Source organism: Pelobates fuscus, chromosome 6, assembly GCF_036172605.1.
Source record: "Pelobates fuscus isolate aPelFus1 chromosome 6, aPelFus1.pri, whole genome shotgun sequence".
NCBI lineage: Eukaryota > Metazoa > Chordata > Amphibia > Anura > Pelobatidae > Pelobates > Pelobates fuscus.
Window position 1 is genome coordinate 79,059,125 of NC_086322.1, and position 22,652 is coordinate 79,081,776.

General features: G+C 39.8%; 1 protein-coding gene across 1 annotated transcript in view; it reads left to right on the top strand.

Moving 5' to 3' along the window:
- Positions 1-22,652, top strand: part of NWD2 (NACHT and WD repeat domain containing 2) — a 183,206-nt gene that overhangs the window by 154,924 nt on the left and 5,630 nt on the right. Inside the window, exon 6 of the mRNA XM_063457862.1 lies at positions 15,941-16,530. Within this exon, the coding sequence (XP_063313932.1) occupies positions 15,941-16,530 (590 nt within the window). The remainder of the gene's footprint in view (positions 1-15,940; positions 16,531-22,652) is intronic.

Below are 22,652 nucleotides of genomic sequence, written 5' to 3' on the forward strand. Positions count from 1 at the left end.
CTGGTCTGCAAAGCATGGTCAGGGCAGGTATATATCACCTACACTGCGCATTGGGTAAACCTGCTGACAGCTGCCAAGCATGGAATGCGTGGCTCTGCAGAGGAGTTGGTGACACTGCCACGACTTGCAGGCAGGCCTGCTGTCACCTCCTCTACTCCTCCTACTCCATCCTCTTCCATAACCTCCTTGGCTGAGTCCTCTTCTGCTGCTGCGTCTTGCTCCACATCAACGGCACCCCCCCCCCCCCCCCCCCCAGCTCCCCAGGTACTGTTCCACATCCCGGATACGGCAGTGTCACGCCGTCTTGGGGTTGACTTGCCTGAAAGTAGAGAGTCACACCGGACCAGCACTCCTGTCCACCCTGAACAGGTGGATGAGTGGCTGACTCCGCACCAACTGGAGATCGGCAAAGTGGTTTGTGACAACGGAAGAAATTTGTTGGCGGCATTGCATTTGGGCAAGTTGACACATGTGCCGTGCATGGCACATGTGTGTAATCTGATCGTACAACGCTTTGTGCATAAGTACCCAGGCTTACAGGACGTCCTTAAGCAGGCCAGGAAGGTGTGTGGCCATTTCAGGCGTTCCTACACGGCCATGGCGCACTTATCCGATATCCAGTGGTGAAACAACATGCAAGTGAGGCGCTTGATTTGCGAAAGCCCGACATGTTGGAATTCAACACTCCTAATGTTCAACCGCCTGCTCCAACAAGAAAAAGCCGTTAACAAGTATTTGTTATTGGACGCTCATGCGCAATGCCTGCAGGCTCATGCGTCCTTTTAAGGAGATGAGAAACCTAGTCAGTCGCACCGAAGGCACCATCAGCGACATCATACCATTTGTTTTCTTTCTGGAGTGTGCCATGCAAAGAGTGCTGGATCAGGCCGTAGATGAGCGTGAAGAGGAAGAGTTGTGGTCACCATCACCACCAGAAACAGCCTTATAAGCATTGCTTGCTGGACCTACGGCAACACTGGAAGAGGATTGTGAGGAAGAGGAGTCAGAGGAGGAATGTGGCTTTGAGGAGGAGGAGGAGGAGGAAGACCAACCACAGCAGGCATCCCAGGGTGCTCGTTGTCACCTATCTGGTACCCGTGGTGTTGTACGTGGCTGGGGGAAAGAACATACCTTCAGAAAGATCACTGAGGACGAGGAACAGGACAGGAGTAGCTCGGCATCTAACCTTGTGCAAATGGGGTCTTTCATGATGTCGTGCCTGTTAAGGGACCCTCGTATAAAAAGGCTGAAGGAGAACGACCTGTACTGGGTGACCACGCTACTAGACCCCCGGTATAAGCAGAAAGTACCTGAAATGTTACCGAATTACTGCAAGTCGGAAAGGATGCAGCAGTTCCAAAATCAATTAAAAAGTATGCTTTACACAGCGTATAAGGGTGATGTCACAGCACAACGGGAATCTAACAGGGGAAGAGGTGAAAGTAATCCTCCTCCTCCCACGACCACGCCGGCAAGGACAGGACGCTTTACAGACGTGTTGTTGATGGAGGACATGCAGAGCTTTTTAAGTCCTACGCATTGCCACAGCCCTTCGGGGTCCACCCTCAGAGAACGACTCGACCGACAGGTAGCAGACTACGTCGCCTTAACTGCAGATATCAACACTCTGAGGAGCGATGAACCCCTTGACTACTGGGTGTGCAGGCTTGACCTGTGGCCTGAGCTATCCCAATTTGCGATAGAACTTCTGGCCTGCCCCGCTTCAAGTGTCCTGTCAGAAAGGACCTTCAGTGCAGCAGGAGGTATTGTCACTGAGAAGAGAAGTCGCCTAGGTCAAAAAAGTCTAGATTACCTCACCTTTATTAAGATGAATGAGGGATGGATCCCGAAGGGACTGACAGTGGGCGATACATTCGACTAAAAAAAGGGGGACTACTTAACACACCACTCCTATCTGGTGGCACATTAGATTGCACGCGCAGTGCCACAAATTTGAAGTAGGAGGACCGACCAAGCATCTTTTTCCATCTCCCGCTTCCTAAAATCGATGCCTTATATACACGTCCCCTGATAGGGGACGTAACAGGGATTAAACTGATAGGAATAGTACTACTTAACACACCACTCCTATCTGGTGGCACATTAGATTGCACGCGCAGTGCCCCAAATTTGAAGTAGGAGGACCGACCGAGCATCTTTTTCCATCTCCCGCTTCCTGGGTGACCTTCAATGACATCAGTGAGGACAAGGAACGGGACATGGCTAGCTTGGTATCCAACCTTGTGCAAATGGGGAGTTTGCGGTTGTGCAAATGGACTGTTTGCGGTTGTTTGCGGTGCGTTAGTTTGGTCTGTCACTGTGAAGCGGGCATAACCCTTACACTACCTGATCGATACAACATCATACCTGATGTTGTAAAGCACGTTATTCCAAACAATTTAGGAATGTTAGGGGATTTATGCCCTTTATGGATTAAAACCAGACTCTGCATCAACTATGTAATTTTCCATGGGAGTTTTGCCATGGATCCCCCTCCGGCATGCCACAGTCCAGGTGTTAGTCCCTTTGAAACAACCTTTCCATCACTATTGTGGCCAGAAAGAGTCCCTGTGGGTTTTAAAATTTGCCTGCCCATTGAAGTCTATGGCGGTTCGCCCGGTTCGCGAACATTTGCGGAAGTTCGCATTCGCCGTTCGTGAACCGAAAATTTTATGTTCGCGACATCACTAATTAGCAGTTGCCCTAAAAGCATAGGAGTGTTTTTTTGTGTTAGGCCAATCATAGCAAGACATTTATTCGCAGGATTCAAGATTGAGTTTTACGGTTAGTGTTAGTTATAATAGTTAATGTTAGAGTTAGTGTTAGTGTTAGTATTTAGGGAGAGAGGTAGTATTTCGATTTAAAGGGACCCTGTAGGCACTTTAACAATTTAATCTTATTGAAGTTGTTATAGTGCCTGTAGGCCTGCCCCCCCATCCTATCCCTCAAAATCCAATATTAAACTAATTAGAAGGCTTGGAAGTGCGGCTTCAAGCCATGCCTCCAAGCCCTCTGGGTATGAGAGCCAGGATTCTTACTTCCTGATTCTTCTTACTGTAACATACTGTGCGCATGTCAACCTTAGAGAATCATTGAATACAATGATTCTATATGGAGGAATCATAGACGCATCGTGGCGAGTACCGTGCATGTGCTTATGTTCCCCAATGCTCCTTTATGAGGAATACTGGAAGGAGAGGGCTGGCAGCCTTAGGCCTTGGTGGCAAATTCAGTCAAGTGGCCCATTGCACCAAGAGGAGAGTAAAAACACCTTTCCCATGTGATTAAAAGGGGGGCAGTCACCTAAACAGAGGAGCTTTAGTGGGGATGTTATGGGAGCTGTGGTGGGGGGGCTGGGGATGAGGAAGAGGGACAGGAGCTGAGAGGGGGGAACAGGAACTGAGATTGGGGAATAGGAGCTGAGATTTAGGGATAAAAAAATGGAAAAAATAATGTGTATTCCCCCGTCCCCTGAGTCTTATCTTAGGCCAGGGAGGGGAGAGCAGGAGCCAGCAGCCGGCAGGAGAAGCAGCCAGCAGTCAGTGGAGTCGGCTGGCCTCTACTGATGATGTCAGGAGGAGGGGGATGTGACTTTGTTTGCTCTTGTCCCAGTCTCTCTAGCAGGCCTGGTAGAAGAGCAGTGAAAGTCACGTACCCTCCTCCTGACATCATCAGGAGAGGCCGGCCGACTCACTCCACTGGCTGCAGGCTGCAGCGAGAGAGGTAAGTTGGAAAATCAGAGGCAGAGGCAGGGGATTCGGCTTTTTCCTTTTTTTGCTGGATGCGAACAGCCCTAAACTTAGGGCAGCCTGGGGGGCAATTGCCCCCGTCTCAGCCCGCCCCTGAGTATTGGATTGGTGATCCAAGGAGGAGGTAACTGTCTTTTCAAATTGTTTTTATTGAAAGATTTAATATTTTTACAATTAAATGAACAATATGAGATAAGTAAAATATTGATACAACAAAAAACCGTGTATAATGTAATAAATAGTTATCTGGCAGTAGTAAATTTTTAATAAATCAAATGTAGAATAATATGGTACAAAATATCACAATGTATATTGTGGCAGGATGGCCAGGCTCTTCACAATAAACTTCAAATGCAACAGTCAATATAAAATAGTACTGCAGTTTATTGCCACTTTCCACAATATATACAAGGTTGTGCTCTCCCACAAAAATAAAACAAAAAGAAAATAAATCCTACTCCAACTTGGAGACTTACTAAACAACAGTGTTACTAACTATTCAACCGGCCAGCTAATCTGGTTCCCAGTTTTAAACAAAATTAAATACAGCACCCTTTAAGGACCAAACTTCTGGAATAAAAGGGAATCATGACATGTCACACATGTCATGTGTCCTTAAGGGGTTAAGCAGGTTTCACACAGTACCTTTTTCTCAGAGTCTCAGCCTTAACTGCCTCCTCTCTCCCAGCTGTTGGACTCTCTGATGTCTTCAGAGGCTAACCTTTTAAAACCCTAGTGCTGGTTAATTACATTCACATGGTTGATAACATTCAAGGGGTGACTCCCACCAATTAACCCCATTAGGCTGGGAATAGAGCTCCAATCTATTACTAACATAAAAAGCCTATCTGACCCTGCCACAATAAATAAAATTTTGGTCAAGTGGGGTCAAAAATTTAAGTTGTACTTCTGTCTGATGTATTTTTCTTTCATATCCCATTCATATCGAAGTGTATGGAACGGTAACCTAAGCACAATTTCACGTTGTATAGTTTCAAACAATTGGTTAATAACTTCTTTAACCCCTTAAGGACCAAACTTCTGGAATAAAAGGGAATCATGACATGTCAGACATGTCATGTGTCCTTAAGGGGTTAAAGGATCACTATAGGGTCAGGAACACAAACATGTATTCCTTACCCCAGTGTTTCCCAACCCAGTCCTCAAGGCACACCTACCAGTCCAGGATTTAAGGATTACCCAGTTTTGTCTAAGGTGTTTTTAGAAAAAAAAGAAAAACACCTTAGACAAAACTGGGTAATCCATAAATCCTGGACTGGTAGGTGTGCCTTGAGGACTGGGTTGGGAAACACTGCCTTACCCTATAGTGTTAAAACCACCATCTAGTCCCCTCATGCCTCCATAAATATAGCAACATTTTCCTGTATTCAAGCCTGAAGCTGTAGACCTGCATGCTGTTGGCCTCAGAAAAACAAGCTGCCTGCTGACATCATCAGAAGTGGTGGCCTGATCCAATTACAATGCTTCCCTATAGGATTGGCTGAGACTGACAAAGATGCAGATCAGGGGCAGAGCCATAATGATTCAAACACAGCCCTGGCCAATCAGCATTTCCTCATAGAGATGAATTGAATCAATGAATCTCTATGAGGAAAGTTCAGTGTCTGCATGCAGAGGGTGGAGATACTGAATGTTTGGATGCATTTTAGGCAGCCATGACCCAGGAAGGATCTCTAACAGCTATCTGAGGAGTGGCCAGTGAAGTTATCACTAGGCTGTAATGTAAACACTGCATTTTCTCTGAAAAGACAGTGTTTACAGCAAAAAGCCTGAAGGTAATGATTCTACTCACCAGAACAAATTCAATAAGCTGTAGTTGTTCTGGTGACTATAGTGTCCCTTTAATATCTGGAACTACAGGAGACTACAATGTTCCTGTAAGGCAAGAGTTTGGGTTAGTATTTACAGTTAGGATTAGAGTTTTGTCAGATATGATTTTGTGCAAGAGGATTTTCTTCATTTAAAAGAAAAAAAATGTTATCTCTAAAATGTATACAGTATTAAAATAGCATAAACAGAAGGTTTTGTTAAAGCAAACCTATCATGAGAGGTTCACTTTAATGTATAACAGATTTTAAAGCAGTGAATATATAATTGAAAGAACTGATGTATTTTCTTTAGGAGACATTATGTTAGCACTCTACTCCTTTCCAGCCATTGAAACCACAGGAAAGCATAGAAAGCACAATGCTATTAGCTATTTACTAAATGGTGTTGCAGTTTTATAAGCTCCGAAAAAGCCCATTTACTGGTGGATAAGCTCTCATTAGGCAGACGACCTCAGTAAAATGAATCCTTTCAGTGCTGCACAATACACTGCACTACCTTGCGGCACTAAAACAATCGCAAATAAGGTTATACATGCTGGGCATATAATTTACATGCACAGCATCTAATAAGATAGACTTTATCGGTTCTCTCCAATACACAAAAAAAAATATATGAATCAAATAACACTTAAATAATTAAACAACAACAACAAGAAGGAGCGACCCAGCAAGTGGTTTTCCCTTTTTCTTCACCTCATGGGTAGTGGAGTGGCCAAAAAGGGCTTAGTCTTCCGAGCTCCAAAGGGGTTTATTCCATCCGGTGGAACCCCAAATTTGTATTAATTAATTTGTTGATTTGTTTTTAGTATTATTGAACAGACCTTAGTATGTCTTGTTCTGATCACTATTTTTACTATAGCTGCCAGCGGTGATGTAGTGTTGTGGTTTACAGCTATAATTGGCAGGCCTTTGTCTGTTATTTCCCTAACGTCATGCATTATTAGCATTTACGCTAGGGAAATGGATCTGCTGTCTGAACTCATTTACACTCTGAAGCCAGCCTAAAAGCCATGTTGGTAAATGAAATAAATAGTTAAACTATCAGCGCAGGTATTTACTCCTCCTAGTAAATTAAGATGTGTGGAGGAAAAAGAGAGTTAAAAAAATATATATATATATGAAATGATGAAAGCTCCCAACAGGAGCTGAAACGTTGATGTGGTTTCTTTGAATAAAGAAGATTGCTTATATATATATATAAAGCAAATGTAGAGCACAATTATAAAAAAAGATAGAGCAGATTAGAAAAAAAAACGACAACACTATAATAAAGATAACAATTTTTACTAAATAGATCTGATAATGCTATAGGCAGTCTGGATCTATTTGCAATTATACAAGATACACCACTAGGGGCAGAAGTCGTTTAATAAGAGAAACCTCAAACCTATGTATAGGCAAACACAGATAAAAGAACTAAGAGCGTGCATCCTGTGGATTACTTTTAAAATGCACTCTATGGGTATGAAGGCTGTAAAAGTTCAACATTGTAGACAAGTCCAGTTATTGTCTCCTTTTATCACTTCTCCATGTACTTAGCCGTGCACATTTAAATACAAAAAGGGGAGGAGAAAAAACAAAGGAGATAGCACATAGGGTAATAAAGTTTAATACAAAGTAAAATGTTTTGATATGAATAAATTAGATAACAAGTTGGACTCTCACATTTACTAAAACTTTACCAGCATAACATTCCCTGGCAGAGCTCCTAATTCAGTTCCCACTCTGTTCGGCAGCCCGTCAGTCTCAGGGCATTTGTTACAATTTGGAGTTAGCCGTCCATTCTCTGATGTTACCAGGTCCAGTGTAGTATCGTCTGTCCAAGCTTAGACTAAACATTTTAATTTTGTCAACCATGTTCCCAAACGCGTTTCGACACTTTCTTGGCTTTATCAATGGTACATAGTCACATCCTCAATCTCTCAGATGTTAAAGATCAAATGGTCCTGGTTAAACATCAAATATTTTAAAATCCATGCAAGACATACAACACAATACAAAACATTTATTGAAAAATGCTCATTATTTGATAATATTGTGGATAAAAAAATTAATTTCTCCCTCATTAGCAAAAAAGCTCCATGCTTAAAATCGGATGTCCATGGTAACCCGTCTGGACATTATTCCTGTCCAATATCTAAAAGAACTCTTAAATTCATATACGAACAACAACCATAATTTACTAATAATGTGTCAAGTATTCAACGTCACTTATAGTTCCGAATAAATTAGGGCATTGATACATTTATTTGGCTCAGGTTGTCATAGCAATGGGTCATTTTTAATGTTTGTGAATTAAACTGTATACTTAGCCGATAGTTATTATTTTTTTTTTTTTAAATAGGTAAGAGACCCACAGATAATTGTTTCAATATGTTATGTGATTGTATATCGTAATTCAATCAGTCTTCTGATTGTTACTATTGCACACATGGTCTCCTAGACCCAGCATAGTAAAAGATACATTGGAATAACAGAACTCCGTTATTGAATGGCTCGCATGCAAACACCCAGCTCTAGAGAATCCACTCAGTTTCACATAGTTGCAAAAATTTAGCTTTCTTGATCAAAATAGCTCAGTTTGTACAGCTGCAACTTAGAAAATATGCTTTTGTGTGCATAAAATTGTATCTAGCAGAACTGTATGCTTAACTACTATGTTGCAACTATACAGTTCTGTAAGATACAAATTTATACAAAAAAGCATACAAAAAACAAAACAAAATATGATATCCATTGTTGATAAATAAATGTAGACTTTGTTAGTGGAATATTATTTGCCTCAGTAAATGTGATACAAAAATTGAAGATAGGAGCCGCACTCAGTCCCAGCAGACACCTGGTGCACTGAGACAGGACCAGCAAAAACACAACGATAAGGCAAAAATAAAGAAAATCTCCAGGCACTCTAGATGTTCAAGCCACAGGCAGATTTATTAGAACAAACAAAGAGGCAGCATCGTTTCGACCTGCTAAGAGGTCTTTGTCAAGCTTAGTAAATGTAAATGTGATGTCTTGATTCTCATAATATATTTCAAGGCATGTAGTGGCTGAGAGAACCGTGTCTTTATCGTAATAGGTAACACATTTCTATAAATCTTTTATGCTAAGTCTCAATTGTGCCGTATTTTGGACTAAAGACAAATGAGATGCTCACAGCAGTGTCTGAAAAACATATCTTGGCAAACTCTTCTGTGATTATGCAGGTAAAGACGTGTGTGATTGCTTGATTTCATCAAAGAGCCGCAGTATTGTGATTGTCAGTCACCATTACTAATCAACATCAAGGCGATTTAGTGCCAAAAAGAAACAATGTGTTTCTATGTATCACATTTACTGAGGAAGTTTATCAGTTTTCATGTTTATTGGAAATGTCTATGCAAATAACCAGTGTTTAAGAGAATTTGTGCAAAGAAAAAAGTTAGTTCTACATCTCATTAAAAGAACAAAAAAAAAACTGGAGGAAGATTCTACATTGCACAGAATCCTAGCCAGGTTACCTAGCCAGGTTGACATGCATTGCCATTATATTAGAATACAGTTCTGTAGAGGGAAAATGTTTGGCAAATATTTTTATGGTGCCCAGGTGCTTTCCTAACACTTTGGACGCTTCTTTAGGTCATCTTAAAGTGTTACTTCAACCATTTTTGCAAAATCAAATTTTCTGCTTTACAGTACATTATTGGTCATTACTAATAGGTACCCCCTTCCCTATAAAAAGCAGCAAAGTAAGGGTTAAACTTACTTTGAAATACAGCGCTGGATGAAGCTCCTGATGCTCCTGTCTATGTATCCTCTGACAACACAGCTACCCTAATGTGGTCCAGTGAAATGCTTCTCAAAGAGAAGCATTTGGTTGTACTTCTCTAACTGGCTCTAAGTGCATGCGCTTGCTCAGAATGGGTAAGGTAAGTGAGGGGGTGGACAGGAAGGGACAAAAAAACTGTTTACAAAATGGAGACAGACAGGAGGGATAGAATTGACTACACTGATGGAGTAAATATCAAGCTTATCCTTGCAGGTGCGCTCGTCTGCAAGGGAGAAGTTGACCTGTCTGTTGCCAGCATGCGAATGACACTTCATTTTGGCACTGAAAAAAAGATTATGCGTTTTTTGGAAAACACATCTTGCTACAAAGGATAATTATTATGGCAAAAAAACTTGCTATTCTGGGTGCAAAGTACTAAATGTTCCTCAATATTGGTTTCTATGGTGATTTATTCTTATTTATTACTCTGATCCAGAATAGCAAAATTTGTTCTTTCATAATACTCCCCCTACACATCATCTTGAATTATCAGCTACATTATAAATGGATGTACATACAATAATGTGCAGTTCACATTTATTTTTCTACATTATTTTGTTGTGTTTGGTATGTCTGTGGCTGTCTTCATGCTCACGGTCAGGCGGCTATTTATTAGTTATTTTTAACCTGTTAGTTTATTGATAAGGTAGTTCCTTTAGCATCCTTACTTAATATATTACATCCTATAATTTGTTAATTTTTTGGATCTCACTGTGGAAGCTAGTGTTCCAAGCTAGTATTGTTTGTTAGTTACAATCACCAAGTCACAGTGTTTGCTCCGCCTCTTCCCTTTTGTGTGAACCCTCACTTAATATCACAAGACGAGAAAAGCAAAATATTACTCATCTCAAATTTTAAAGAATTTTCATCCAGTGACAACCAACCAACCTTAATTTGCATTCGTGCAGCACAAACCAAGGTTTCTTCGTAGAAAACCCAACTTTACCAGTTCGGCTAGCCATTAACAAAAACAACTTTTCATGAACCTTCTATTCATTTTCAGAATTTCCTTTGTCTCCTCATTCAATACTACATTTCTTTGTTTGTCATTCCTTCTATGTCCTTTTCATTGCTGCCTTCATATGTTTGTCTTTCTCTGCCTCATCTATACATCCTGTGATCTTTCCTTATATCCTTATTGTGGTCTCTTCCCTATGTTTACTATCTGTTACCACTCATGGCCCTTTACCACATATGTAACTCACCCCCGTCTCTTGCAATCCGCACCACCTCGCAAACCTAACTGGTTCACACTGTTTACCTTGCTCAAAAAGAAAGAGGACTTCACTAATCTGATCACTGAAGTCAAGCAGACTTTCCACATGGACCTTGATGAAATTAGAGTAACAATCACAAATGTGGAAACAAGGGTGACTTCATACGAGGCCTTAGTTGACTACCAACCTTCATCAATGGAAATCACTATGTCAACAGCACAGCCTCTCGATTTAAAGATTCAAGAACTCGGATATCACATTATGGACTTGAAAAACTGAAGTAAGAGGCACAACTTACAAATTGGGAATTAGGGAATTGGAAGGCCCAGAAAATCTTATACAAGCCATCACTAGCCCCTGTAATCACATTCAGAGGCATACTCCAGACTCACCCATTGGTATTGATAGAATAAACAGGGCTCCAAGGTCTAAACTCCCTCTTATTTTCCCCCATGGGACATGCATGCAGCCTCTCTGACTTTCTAACTAAAACAGCCATCATGGCAAGGAAAGATCCTCCCGCACATGGCGATTTGGGGACCCTGTTTGACAATAACTCTCAAAACCAGGAGACTTATGTGCCCTATTACAGATCTCCTTACTGAACAAAGTATCCAGTACCATCAGGGCTGCCATCAGAAATTTTGGGGCCCCTGACAAAGCACAAGGTCTGGGCCCCCCCTCCCCCGCCCCCTCCCTCCCGGGCCCGCCCACACCCTACCTTGTCCGCTGACAATGATGCGGGACTGAATGTGGTGTGTATAGTGGAAGTGAATTGGAATGTGTGTAATGGATGTAGTGTTTGTGTGTATTAGATACTGTTTGTGCAGTGAATGCAGAGTGTGTGTTTGTGTAGCGGATGCAGTGTGTATAGTGAACGCAGAGTGTGTTTGAGTAGTGGATGTAGTGTGTGTACAGTGATGTAGTGTGTGTTTGTGTAGTGGATGTAGTGTTTGTATGTACTAGATTAAATGTGTGTATTAGACGCAGTGTCTGTGTATAGTGAATGCAGAGTGTTTCAATTTGTGGTGGATGTAGTGTGTGTACTGTGAATACAGGATGTTTGTGTAGTGGATGCTGTGTGTACAGTTAATGCAGAGTGTGTGTCAGTATAGTGAATCCAGAGTGTGTGCATAGTTTAGTGAATGTAGAGTGTGTGTTAGTGTGTAATGAATGCAGAGTGTGTGTTAGTGTGTAGTGAATGCAGAGTGTGTCAGTGTAATGAATGTAGTGTGTGTGTTAGTGCAGTGAATGCAGAGTGTGTGTAAATGTGTAGTGAATGCAGAGTGTGTGTTAATGTGTAGTGAATGCAGAGTGTGTGTTAATGTGTAGTGAATGCAGAGAATGTGTTAGTGTGTAGCGGATGCAGAGTGTGTGTTAGTGTAGTAAATGCACTGTGTTAATGTGTAGTGAATGCAGAGGGTGTGTTAGTGTGTAGCGGATGAAGAGTGTGTGTTAGTGTAGTGAATGCAGAGTGTTAATGTGTAGTGAATGCAGAGAGTGTTTGAGTAGTGGATGTAGTGTGTGTACAGTCATGTAGTGTGTGTTTGTGTAGTGGATGTAGTGTTTGTATGTACTAGATGAAATGTGTTTAGTGGATGCAGTGTCTGTAGTGGATGTAGTGTGTGTATTAGACGCAGTGTCTGTGTATAGTGAATGCAGAGTGTTTCAATTTGTGGTGGATGTAGTGTGTGTACTGTGAATACAGGATGTTTGTGTAGTGGATGCTGTGTGTACAGTTGATGCAGAGTGTATGTTAGTGTAGTGAATGCAGAGTGTGTGCATGTTTAGTGAATGCAGAGTGTGTGTTAGTGTGTGATAAATGCAGAGTGTGTGTTAGGGTGTAGTGAATGCAGAGTGTGTCAGTGTAATGAATGTAGTGTGTGTGTAAATTTGTAGTGAATGCAGAGTGTGTGTTAATGTGTAGTGAATGCAGAGAGTGTGTTAATGTGTAGTGAATGCAGAGAGTGTGTTAATGTGTAGTGAATGCAGAGAGTGTGTTAGTGTAGTGAATGCAGAAAGTGTGTTAGTGTAGTGAATGCAGAGAGTGTGTTAGTGTGTAGCGGATGCAGAGTGTGTGTTAGTGTAGTGAATGCAGAGTGTTAATGTGTAGTGAATGCAGAGAGTGTGTTAGTGTGTAGCGGATGCAGAGTGTGTGTTAGTGTAGTGAATGCATAGTGTGTTAATGTGTAGCGAATGCAGAGTGTGTATCAGTATAGTGGATGCAGTGAGTGTGTTAGTGTGTAGTGTATGCAGAGTGCATGTTGTATTAGTGAATGCAGTGTGTGTATTGTATTCATGTATTAGTGTATGCAGTGTGTGTGTTAGTGTATGCAGTGTGTGTGTTAGTGTATGCAGTGTGTGTGTGTTGTATTAGTGTATGCAGTGTGTGTGTTGTGTTAGTGTATGCAGTATGTATGTTGTGTTAGTGTATGCAGTGTGTGTGTTAGTGTATGCAGTGTGTGTTGTATTAGTGTATGCAGTGTGTGTTGTATTAGTGTATGCAGTGTGTGTTGTGTTAGTGTATGCAGTGTGTGTTGTGTCAGTGTATGCAGAGTGTGTGTGTTGTGTCAGTGTATGCAGAGTGTGTTGTGTTGGTGTATGCAGAGTGTGTTGTGTCGGTGTATGCAGAGTGTGTTGTGTCAGTGTATGCAGAGTGTGTGTTGTGTCAGTGTATGCAGAGTGTGTGTTGTGTCAGTGTATGCAGTGTGTGTGTTGTGTCAGTGTATGTAGTGTGTGTGTTGTGTTAGTGTATGTAGTGTGTGTGTGTTGTGTCAGTGTATGTAGTGTGTGTGTGTGTGTGTGCTGTGTCAGTGTATGTAGTGTGTGTGTGTGTGTTGTGTCAGTGTATGCAGTGTGTGTGTTGTGTCAGTGTATGTATTGTGTGTGTTGTGTTAGTGTATGTAGTGTGTGTGTGTTGTGTCAGTGTATGTAGTGTGTGTGTGTGTTGGGTCAGTGTATGTAGTGTGTGTGTGTGTTGTGTCAGTGTATGCAGTGTGTGTGTGTAAATGTGCAATCTGGGGTGAGGGGGAGGGGGGGCATTTTAACATAATTAAAAAAATATATATTTAAATTGTTTCTCCCCCCTCCCTGCTTACCTGTGTCTAGGGAGGGGGGAGATTCCATCCCTGGTGGTCCGGTGGCATGGTGGGGCCCCCCGGCTTCCCTGTTACCGCAGAGGGGGCCCAGGCAGCACACAGCCTCTTCTCTTCTCTCCTCCAATAACTCTCGCGAGACCCGCGGAGCGTTGCCATGGCAACCGGGTCTCGCGAGAGTTATTAGCAGAGACAAGAAGAGAAGAGGCTGTGTGCTGCCTGGGCCCCCTCTGCGGTAACAGGGAGCCGGGGGCCCGCGGCTGCACACATAGATAGCGATATGCGCTATCTATGTGTGCAGGGAGGGAAAGTGGGGCCCGGGACTGCCAGAGCAGTCCGGGCCCCCCAGGGCCGCCGGGCCCGTGACAACCGTCATGGTTGTCACCCCCTGATTACCTGAGTACCATTATAAAGTTAGAACTTTATTTTGCCTTATCTTCACAGAGGGCAACCACCAGAGGACAACCTACCAAGAGACGTGCCCACTTTTTGCAAGTTGATGCAGCTTCAGAACACTATAGTGCTAGATTGGACTTTGGCCCCTTCACAGTCGAGACTACAGCTCTCATAGTTTCGGAGACAATGAGACTCATAGAATGAATTTCCTCAATCATCACCTTTCAGGCAACCACCCCTGCGTCCTGAAATGGTCAACTTAGAATCTACTGTATTTTCTGCCTGTTAACTGTTTGTCATAAAATGTTCTGTTCTATAGATATTGTTACAGTTTTTTTTGTTTGTTTGTTTGTTTGTTTTTTCTCTCGAACCTCTTTTGTAACTGCATGTGTAGTACCCACTCACATGTTCTTGAGAGGACTCCTTTAACTCCATATTTCTGTTATAACTAAATGTTGCTGCCATGCACTTATATATCTGAAACACAAATCAGGCTAGCCATATGACTCATGATACAGGCTTAGCCCCGGCAGAGACACCACTTCTTGAGTTCCAGTCATTGAGTGTATAGCTGAATCACATTAAGGCTTAACACAATTGGCATGTAAGTTTTTCCAAAAAAGAATAGAGATGGCGCTTAAGGGTATGCACAATTTTGGGTGCTGCTATACCCAAGTATATTGCCACCACATATACTTAGAAGAAATACAGCGAAAGAAAACAAAAAGGTAAAAGCGCACACCAAAGGGTAAAGGATTAGTTACCTGTAAATAAATGTAGTAACAGGTAACTGTAAGTAGATATTCCTCCCTTATGGGTGAAGGATATATTCAAAGGTACGTAGTATAAATTTCCTATACAGAAAATATATAACAGAACATAGTGTAATCTGTATATAATCACAGTGATATGGAAATTAATGAGCTGAAACCACTCACACTTTTTTGAGACATTTGAAAGTTGGCTCAGAACTTATATCGCCTTTATGTCACTTTCAAGGACATTAAGAAACTCTTCCTCCTCTCAAATGGATCCAATTGTTGCAGTGGTCCTTTGGTGGAAAATTGGAGTCAGGAGTCAGGAGTAAAAGATGTATAAACAAAGATTTATTACATATAAAATAAAAAAATTAAAATAAAATGAAAAAAAAGATGCACAACGCGTTTCAACCATTTACATATGGTCTTCCTCAGGTGCTGTTATTTTATTTAATTGTCATTACCCTGGTCAATCCTTTAAGAATTAGGCCTCAACGGCATCCTAATAGGCTGACGTTACAAGTAATATGTTTCCAAATAGACGTTCAATAATGTTCCCTGGGTGCAATATCCTGTGTGTCTCTTACCGCATGTTATTCCAACTCCGTCTCCTAACCCACATCACTCTTTTTTTCTCTCTCTACCTTTCACTCACACGTATACCCACTTCCATTCTATCTGTCTAATACATTTTCAATATTATTTCATCACTGACGGTTGCTGCAATGGTCACAGAGACAGAGATCATAGAACTTTCTGAATGACACTATAGCACACTGAATGTAACTGTTATATTACTGTCAGACCGTTTGTTTATTAATTGCTAATAATGTGAATGTTTCTGTTCTGATTATTAGTTCACACAGTATGTGATTTGCACTTCTTTTTTCGTGTACTGATACACTTTCTCTGTACCTGAGTCCTGCATAAATGTTGAATTATAAAAATAAGAAAGTTTATAATGTAGGGATAGGCTTATTCCAATGTAAAATGCAATGTAAATTGTAATTATAGTGTGACAATATTGTGGTCATGTTTTTATCTGTCTTCTCTTTTTCTGATTATAGCCTTGGAAGATGAATTTGATTTTGCACTAGGAAAGCAAACTGCAGCTTTTTTAAAGAAATGTGTGTGCTACATTCGTAAAATTTCCAACATTGAGCGACATGTGAAAATTCCAGAAATGTCGAGGTACACAGATGTCATTAAAGTGGAAAATAAGCCCACGAGAGATCCTGAAGCTCTGGAGAAAATGGTAAAACTGAGGGACGAGTTTATTCCAACCATTGTGGCATCCTCCAACTTGCGAGTTTACACATCAGTGACTCACTGTGACATGAAGCTGGGGTACTCACAAGAAGTGGAAAATCATTATGTAGAAGGCCTTGGAAAGCAATTTTATGAAGATATGATAGATATCATTCAGGCAACTGTGCAGCAAAATTTTGAAACTGAAACCGATTCACTTTATGATGAAATTCTGCAGCATTTGTCTTTGTGCAGAACATATTCTTCGTTCTATGAGTACAGATGTGAAGCACTTAACTTAGTTCATAAATATATACTGCCTTGCAAATCAGGACATATTTACCCTCTTATCATATATGGAGGACCCTGCACTGGAAAAACCCTTTTACTAGCCGAAGTAGCAAAAAAGGTAATGTTTACTCTACATGAGTGGGTGCTTTTTCTGCACCTGTCAGCACGCTGGTGTTTTGTTTTTGTTTTTTTATAGTAATTGCGACGTATAGAGCATTAAAGAGAAAATCAACAATGAATAACATTTTAATGGCAAAAACATATTGCTAAGAATGTTTCAAATACATCAACTAATGATCAGATCTGAATTTTCATATTTTGCACCTGAAGACACAGAATTGGCACTCCGTACCTCCCATCAAATTTCAGTTCTGCATTTTTTCCATACATTGGGGGACATAACATAGAAACATAGAATGTGACAGCAGATAAGAACCATTTGGCCCATCTAGTCTGCCCAATTATAAAAAAATATATATTTCTTTAGTCCCTGGCCTTATCTTATAGCTAGGATAGCCTTATTCCTATCCCACACATGCTTAAACTCCTTCACTGTGTTAACCTCTACCACTTCAGCGGAAAGGCTATTCCATACATCCACTACCCTCTCAGTAAAATAATTCTTCCTGATAATTTTTTAAACCTTTGCCCCTCTAACTTAAGACTATGTCCTCTTGTTGGACAGTACATCGCCCTCTCAAATCCTTCTCCGTTTAAATTGTTTTTTTTTAACCAAAATATATTTATACTTTTGTATTTCGGTACTATTATTTCAGTCCTATTAATATTATTAATAAATTGCTGACCAGGTATATCATCTCCGAAAAAAAAACACGATCTGGTGGGTGCTTCGATGCTAGCATAGTTTCTAGTGAACACTGGCAGAAGAGCTGTTAGTCATATGAACCAAACTGAGATTTATTATTTCCCATTATTTCTATTTATTATTATTACAACATACAAAATCCAGCGGACTCACTCATTAACTAAACAGAAATTTCAAGTCTCACAGAATGTAATAGGTTTATTTAAAAACCTGCAGAGAGCCCCAGAAGGAAGCATTTCCCAAGTAAGTGGATAACTCTCATAAAAGCAGGTATTAGGCTACTAGAGTAGGACCTGCCAATAATGGGGTACATTGACCTTGTGACAGGCTTATGCAATGTATGGTCATATACTGTAACCAAACCCCCATTATTTTTGCCTAGGTGAGGTGTTTTTAAATAAAACTATTACATTCTGTGAGCCTTGAAATTGCTGTTTAGTGAATGAGTGAGTGCGCTGGTTTTTGTATGTTGTATGAATCGGCTCCAGCAGCACCCTATAATGTATGCATGTTCAGGTGAGTGCAGCCTCTTGGTTTATTTTATTTATTATTATTACTATTTATATAGCACCAACATATTGCTTTCTTTAAAGTTGACATATGGCCGTGAATAAAACAAAAATGATTGCAGTTATTACCAGAATATGTTATGGCTCCTGCACAATGACTTTACAACTTTGAGTAGTAATTTTTAACCAGTGTGCCTAAAGCCAACTCAAAGTATGCCACTAACATTTCAACCTCAGGGATATATTAGGATTGTCAGTATTAAACTTTGGATACCTATTTTGCAGTTTAAATTACTCACATTTACTGGAATTATGCATACCTCTACAGTAAGATTTCAGGTAAATGTAACAAACTGCTGATGAAGGTAAAAAAAGAAAAGTACGTTTACATTTTAAGATTTGTCTTTCATTAAAGAGACACTCCACTGCCCAATTGAAATAAGAATAACCGTTTAGTAGATATACCCCGATGAAAACATGTATGCATTTAATTCTGCATTTTTTTAATTGGTGGTATAACATTAAGGGTAAAAGCTGCAGATCGCTTGTCTACTGCCTTTGCAAGTTCTCACATTCTAACCCCACCCAGACTTTCTGTGGCTGTCCAATCACAGACCTTCCAAAGCAACTCAATGAGAAGTCTTTGCAAGGCAGGTGCACTGGTAATTGCTGCCGCTTGAGTTTAGCTCCACTGAGTTAAACAACCAGGATGTAACAGGACCAGTTGTCCGATTTACAGCCAGGGGGGTGTAACAAGGGTTAATTTATTAAAGTGAAAATTTATATTGAAATCTGCATTTAGTTGTAAAATGAATAAAAGAGTCACACTTTTCAAAAATAATTCACTTCGGCAATCTAAAGTGCTGGAAGCCACTGGTATAGAGGATGTTAATGATGTTAAAGAAGGTCAGGAGGTTGAATAAGCCAATTTTAGTAGAGTTACCTATTCTCCAGCCCGAATCCCTATGAGCATTTACATAACTGGAGGTTTTTTAGTATCACTCCAATTGCCATTTAAGTGTAGGTTCACCTGTCACGTCAAGACAAAATCTCTTAGGTAAGTCCTCCATTGGACACCTCATTTACCCTATAATTCTTGCACATCAGAGCACTATTTGCTTTTGATTCCAATATATTAATCATAAGACTGTAAGCTCATTTGAGCAGGGTCCTCTTCAACCTATCATTCCTACAAGTTTTCTTGTAATTGTCCTATTTATAGTTAAATCCCCTCTCTCATAATATTGTAATGCCCTACGGAATCTGTTGGCTCTATATAAATGCTGATGATAATAGCCCAAGCAAATCCTTTCCAGGGTACCCTAACCTATGTTGGAGGTGTACCACAAACCTCCAATCCACATACGGTGGTATTGCCCCCTAAATACCACAATCTGCATTTTGGAAGACTGTTTGCACAAATATTGAGACCATAGTCGGGGTAAGATGCCTTTTACTTCTGAGACTTTTACTGAAACTCTCCACACTACCCTTATACACACATAAGAAAATGACTCACAAAACACAAAAATATTTGCTCCTAGTGCTCAGCAATGGTTAAAGAGAGTTGAAGAAATTCATACTGAAAGTCATGATTGCTTCTCTTATTTTGACAAAAATAAATAAAAAAAATGAATATGTGTCCACTCTGTCTCCTTGAATGTAATACATGGTCATCCCCTCACAAATCTATCCCCTGTTATAAGCTTGTGTGTTAAAAAAAACGTGTAAGTGCCTTACTAGTCTGTTAAGTCCCCCTTTCCCATGTATACCCCCTCTTCCTCTCCCCTCCCCCCCCCCCCATCTTCCCCACTTAATTCCTGTTTTTCATTTGTGTTTTTCTTTTCGCTGTGTCTTACTTGGATTTTTTTATTGGCCAGGAGTGGTGCCCTTCAGAGTCAGTGCACTTTTCTGTCAATGGATGGGATCTCAACAGCAATCAAAAACATATATAAATATTATGAAATCTCTCTCTATGTGGACACCTGTCCAACTCTAATTTCTTGATTTAATTCTATGTCTTTCATCGAAAAAAATTCTAACTAAAGATAAAAAAAGGATTTATTATACATTTGATGTAGATGTAACAAATGTCCAGAGTAGGCTCCAGTTATTGACGTTCAACCAGCATATTTTCTATGCCTCCTCAATAAAACTTGTTTTGCAATAGATAGCATGGTAAGGTTAACAAGATGGGCAAGATACATTTACCCTCAGTAGGATACTTTTACCCTCAATATATATAAGCAAAAAGGTTATGGTGAGTAAAAAATTGTGATTGAAAACCCCTTCCACCTGAAGTCTGTGGATAGTTAATACAATGGTAAACAAAAAACTGCATACCAGTCAAGCCATAAGACTTTTCTGTGGGCTTGACTGGTGTGCAGATTATTGTTTAACATTGTGATTTATATATATATATATATACATATATATGAAAGGAAGTAGTCTTGGCACTCACCCTATTTCAGTGACAAAAAAAAATTTTTTTGCCTGGGTGAAAAAGACCCTACAGGGGTCGAAAAGTCGATCACAGACTTTATCTGCACATGTAATTTGCACCAGTAAATAAACGAATCATCGTATCAAGTGCACCTTTTTTCCAAATTTTTGGTCTATATTTATATAATTATATCCAGAATCTGGCACTCTACCTTAAAATTATTGTCCATCAAAAAAACGCCTCGGTGCTGCAGGGCGTGGATACACAGAGAAATGATGAAATAGAGCACTCCAGAGGACTTGTTGATGAAATTTTTATCAGTGTTGAAGAAAATCGACGTTTCGACCCGCAGGTCTTTATCAAGATCTTGATAAAGACCTGCGGGTCGAAATGTCGATTTTCTTCAACACTGATAAAAATTTAATCAACAAGTCCTCTGGAGTGCTCTATTTCACCATTTCTCTCTCTCTCTCTCTCTCTATATATATATATATATATATATATATATATATATATATATATATACGAATATCCTAAACCTGGAGGGCTGCACTCGGAACATGCATACATTATAGGGAGCTGCTGTGGCCAATATATACAACATACAAAATACACAATCCAGCGCACTCGCTTATTCACTAAACAATGATTTCAAACCTCACAGATTGTAATAGTTTTATTTAAGAACACCTCACCTCAAGTAATTGGGGTTTAGTTACATAATAAGAGATATATTGCATAAGCCTGTCAGCTTTCTTGCTCAGATTCCATAAAGTTCAGTAAACGTTACAGTTCCCTACAGGAACTTTCATCAGGATAGAATAAAGACAAAGTGGTAAATGACTAGCTTTATATAGGACAGCTAACAGGCTTCCACTTACCTGCACACCTGGTCTCACTCCATTAGGTTGATCAGTCCAACCTGTGTGCCCGGGAGCTAGTGTATGACGTGGCGGGATTCCTCCCCTCTCTGCAGTTTGGCTATACACTCCATTAGCATTTCCCAGCACCGTTGTGTCTCCTAGGAGACCAATGACGCGATGTCGCCATTGGCTCCTAGATCGCATACGGGTGCTTGCAGGAGACATACTCCACATCACTGCCTACCTATCGATCTGTGATACACTGCTTCTCCATGTCAATTAAAGGGGAACGAGCAGCCCATGGAGGATAAACCTAGGGGACAGATATACATGAAAATAATACACTTAAACATAAGATTCCTTGTTATCTATGAAGAGGTCTGTGATGGTTTAAAAAAAAAAAAAAAGATAATGTGACTACAGTATATAAGACAAGTTTGCATAGGTCACTACAAGTGAACAAAAAGCTGTGAAAAATATATATTTTTTAAATATATATATGTAAATATATAAAGTGTGTTATTATGTTTACATTACACATTGCTTGTATGTAGTTTTCTTTATAGTATTCACTCTGTTTATAAAGGCCATTCTTATCTTATGACTTCCCTACTTTACACATTGTGTAATCGTCAACATCTTTTTAATGATACATTGTTATATGCGTCAGCCAATCCTTGTCTTGAACTCATTAACATCTCTTTAAACCGTCTGTAGTATGGAAGCCATAAAATAATATATAGCTTTTATTTTTAGCACTGCGAAAGAGATAAATGGCCCTGTGCTGTCCTGTATAAATAATTATAAAAAATAAAAAAAATCTGTTGTAGCTTTAATTTAAACAATAATTTATCTATAACTTGGCTGGTTGCTTTTTCATTGTCTAAATGCATTTCATGATGCTGTGTTCTTGCTTTCAGAAGTAAATAAAATATATTTTGGAATGAGTTATTTTTCAGTAGCCCAGTAAATTCTCCAAGATAATCCCTGAGATCTCCGAGATCCCCCACTTTAAAGGGGAAAAAGATCATTATCATTATTATTAATGATAATAACAATAATAATTGAGTGCCAACGTATTCCACTGCACTATAGAATGGGTATCTTTCTCAAAATCATTTTAAGATGCCTCCCAGTATCACCCATAAAATGAATAACATTTCTATACATTTTGGTACATAAATATTCTTAAATAGTGGTTACTACCTGGACCAACACAATCTCATTCAGTCTGGATTGGATTCCAAATCATATTATTGCACAAAATATTTTTTCTTTCTAAACAAAAACTTTTGTTGAAGTGGATTATAGTTTTACAATTGATTCAGGTGTTCAAATTTCAACTGCTGTAGCACTCACACGTAATTAATAAAAATGCCCATTTCTATTGAAATCTGCACTTTTTGTAAAACAAAAATAAAAAATAAGACACATTCTTCACACCTAAAGCATTTCCCCAAGGTAAAGTGCTTTAGTGGTCTGGAGTGTGCCTTTAAACCTACTCTAGAAAATACATATCTTGTCACTCTAAAAGTGTTTCATAAAAAAGTTTTAAAAAGTTTATAGGACCTTTCTAAAATATAATATAATACCGTTCTT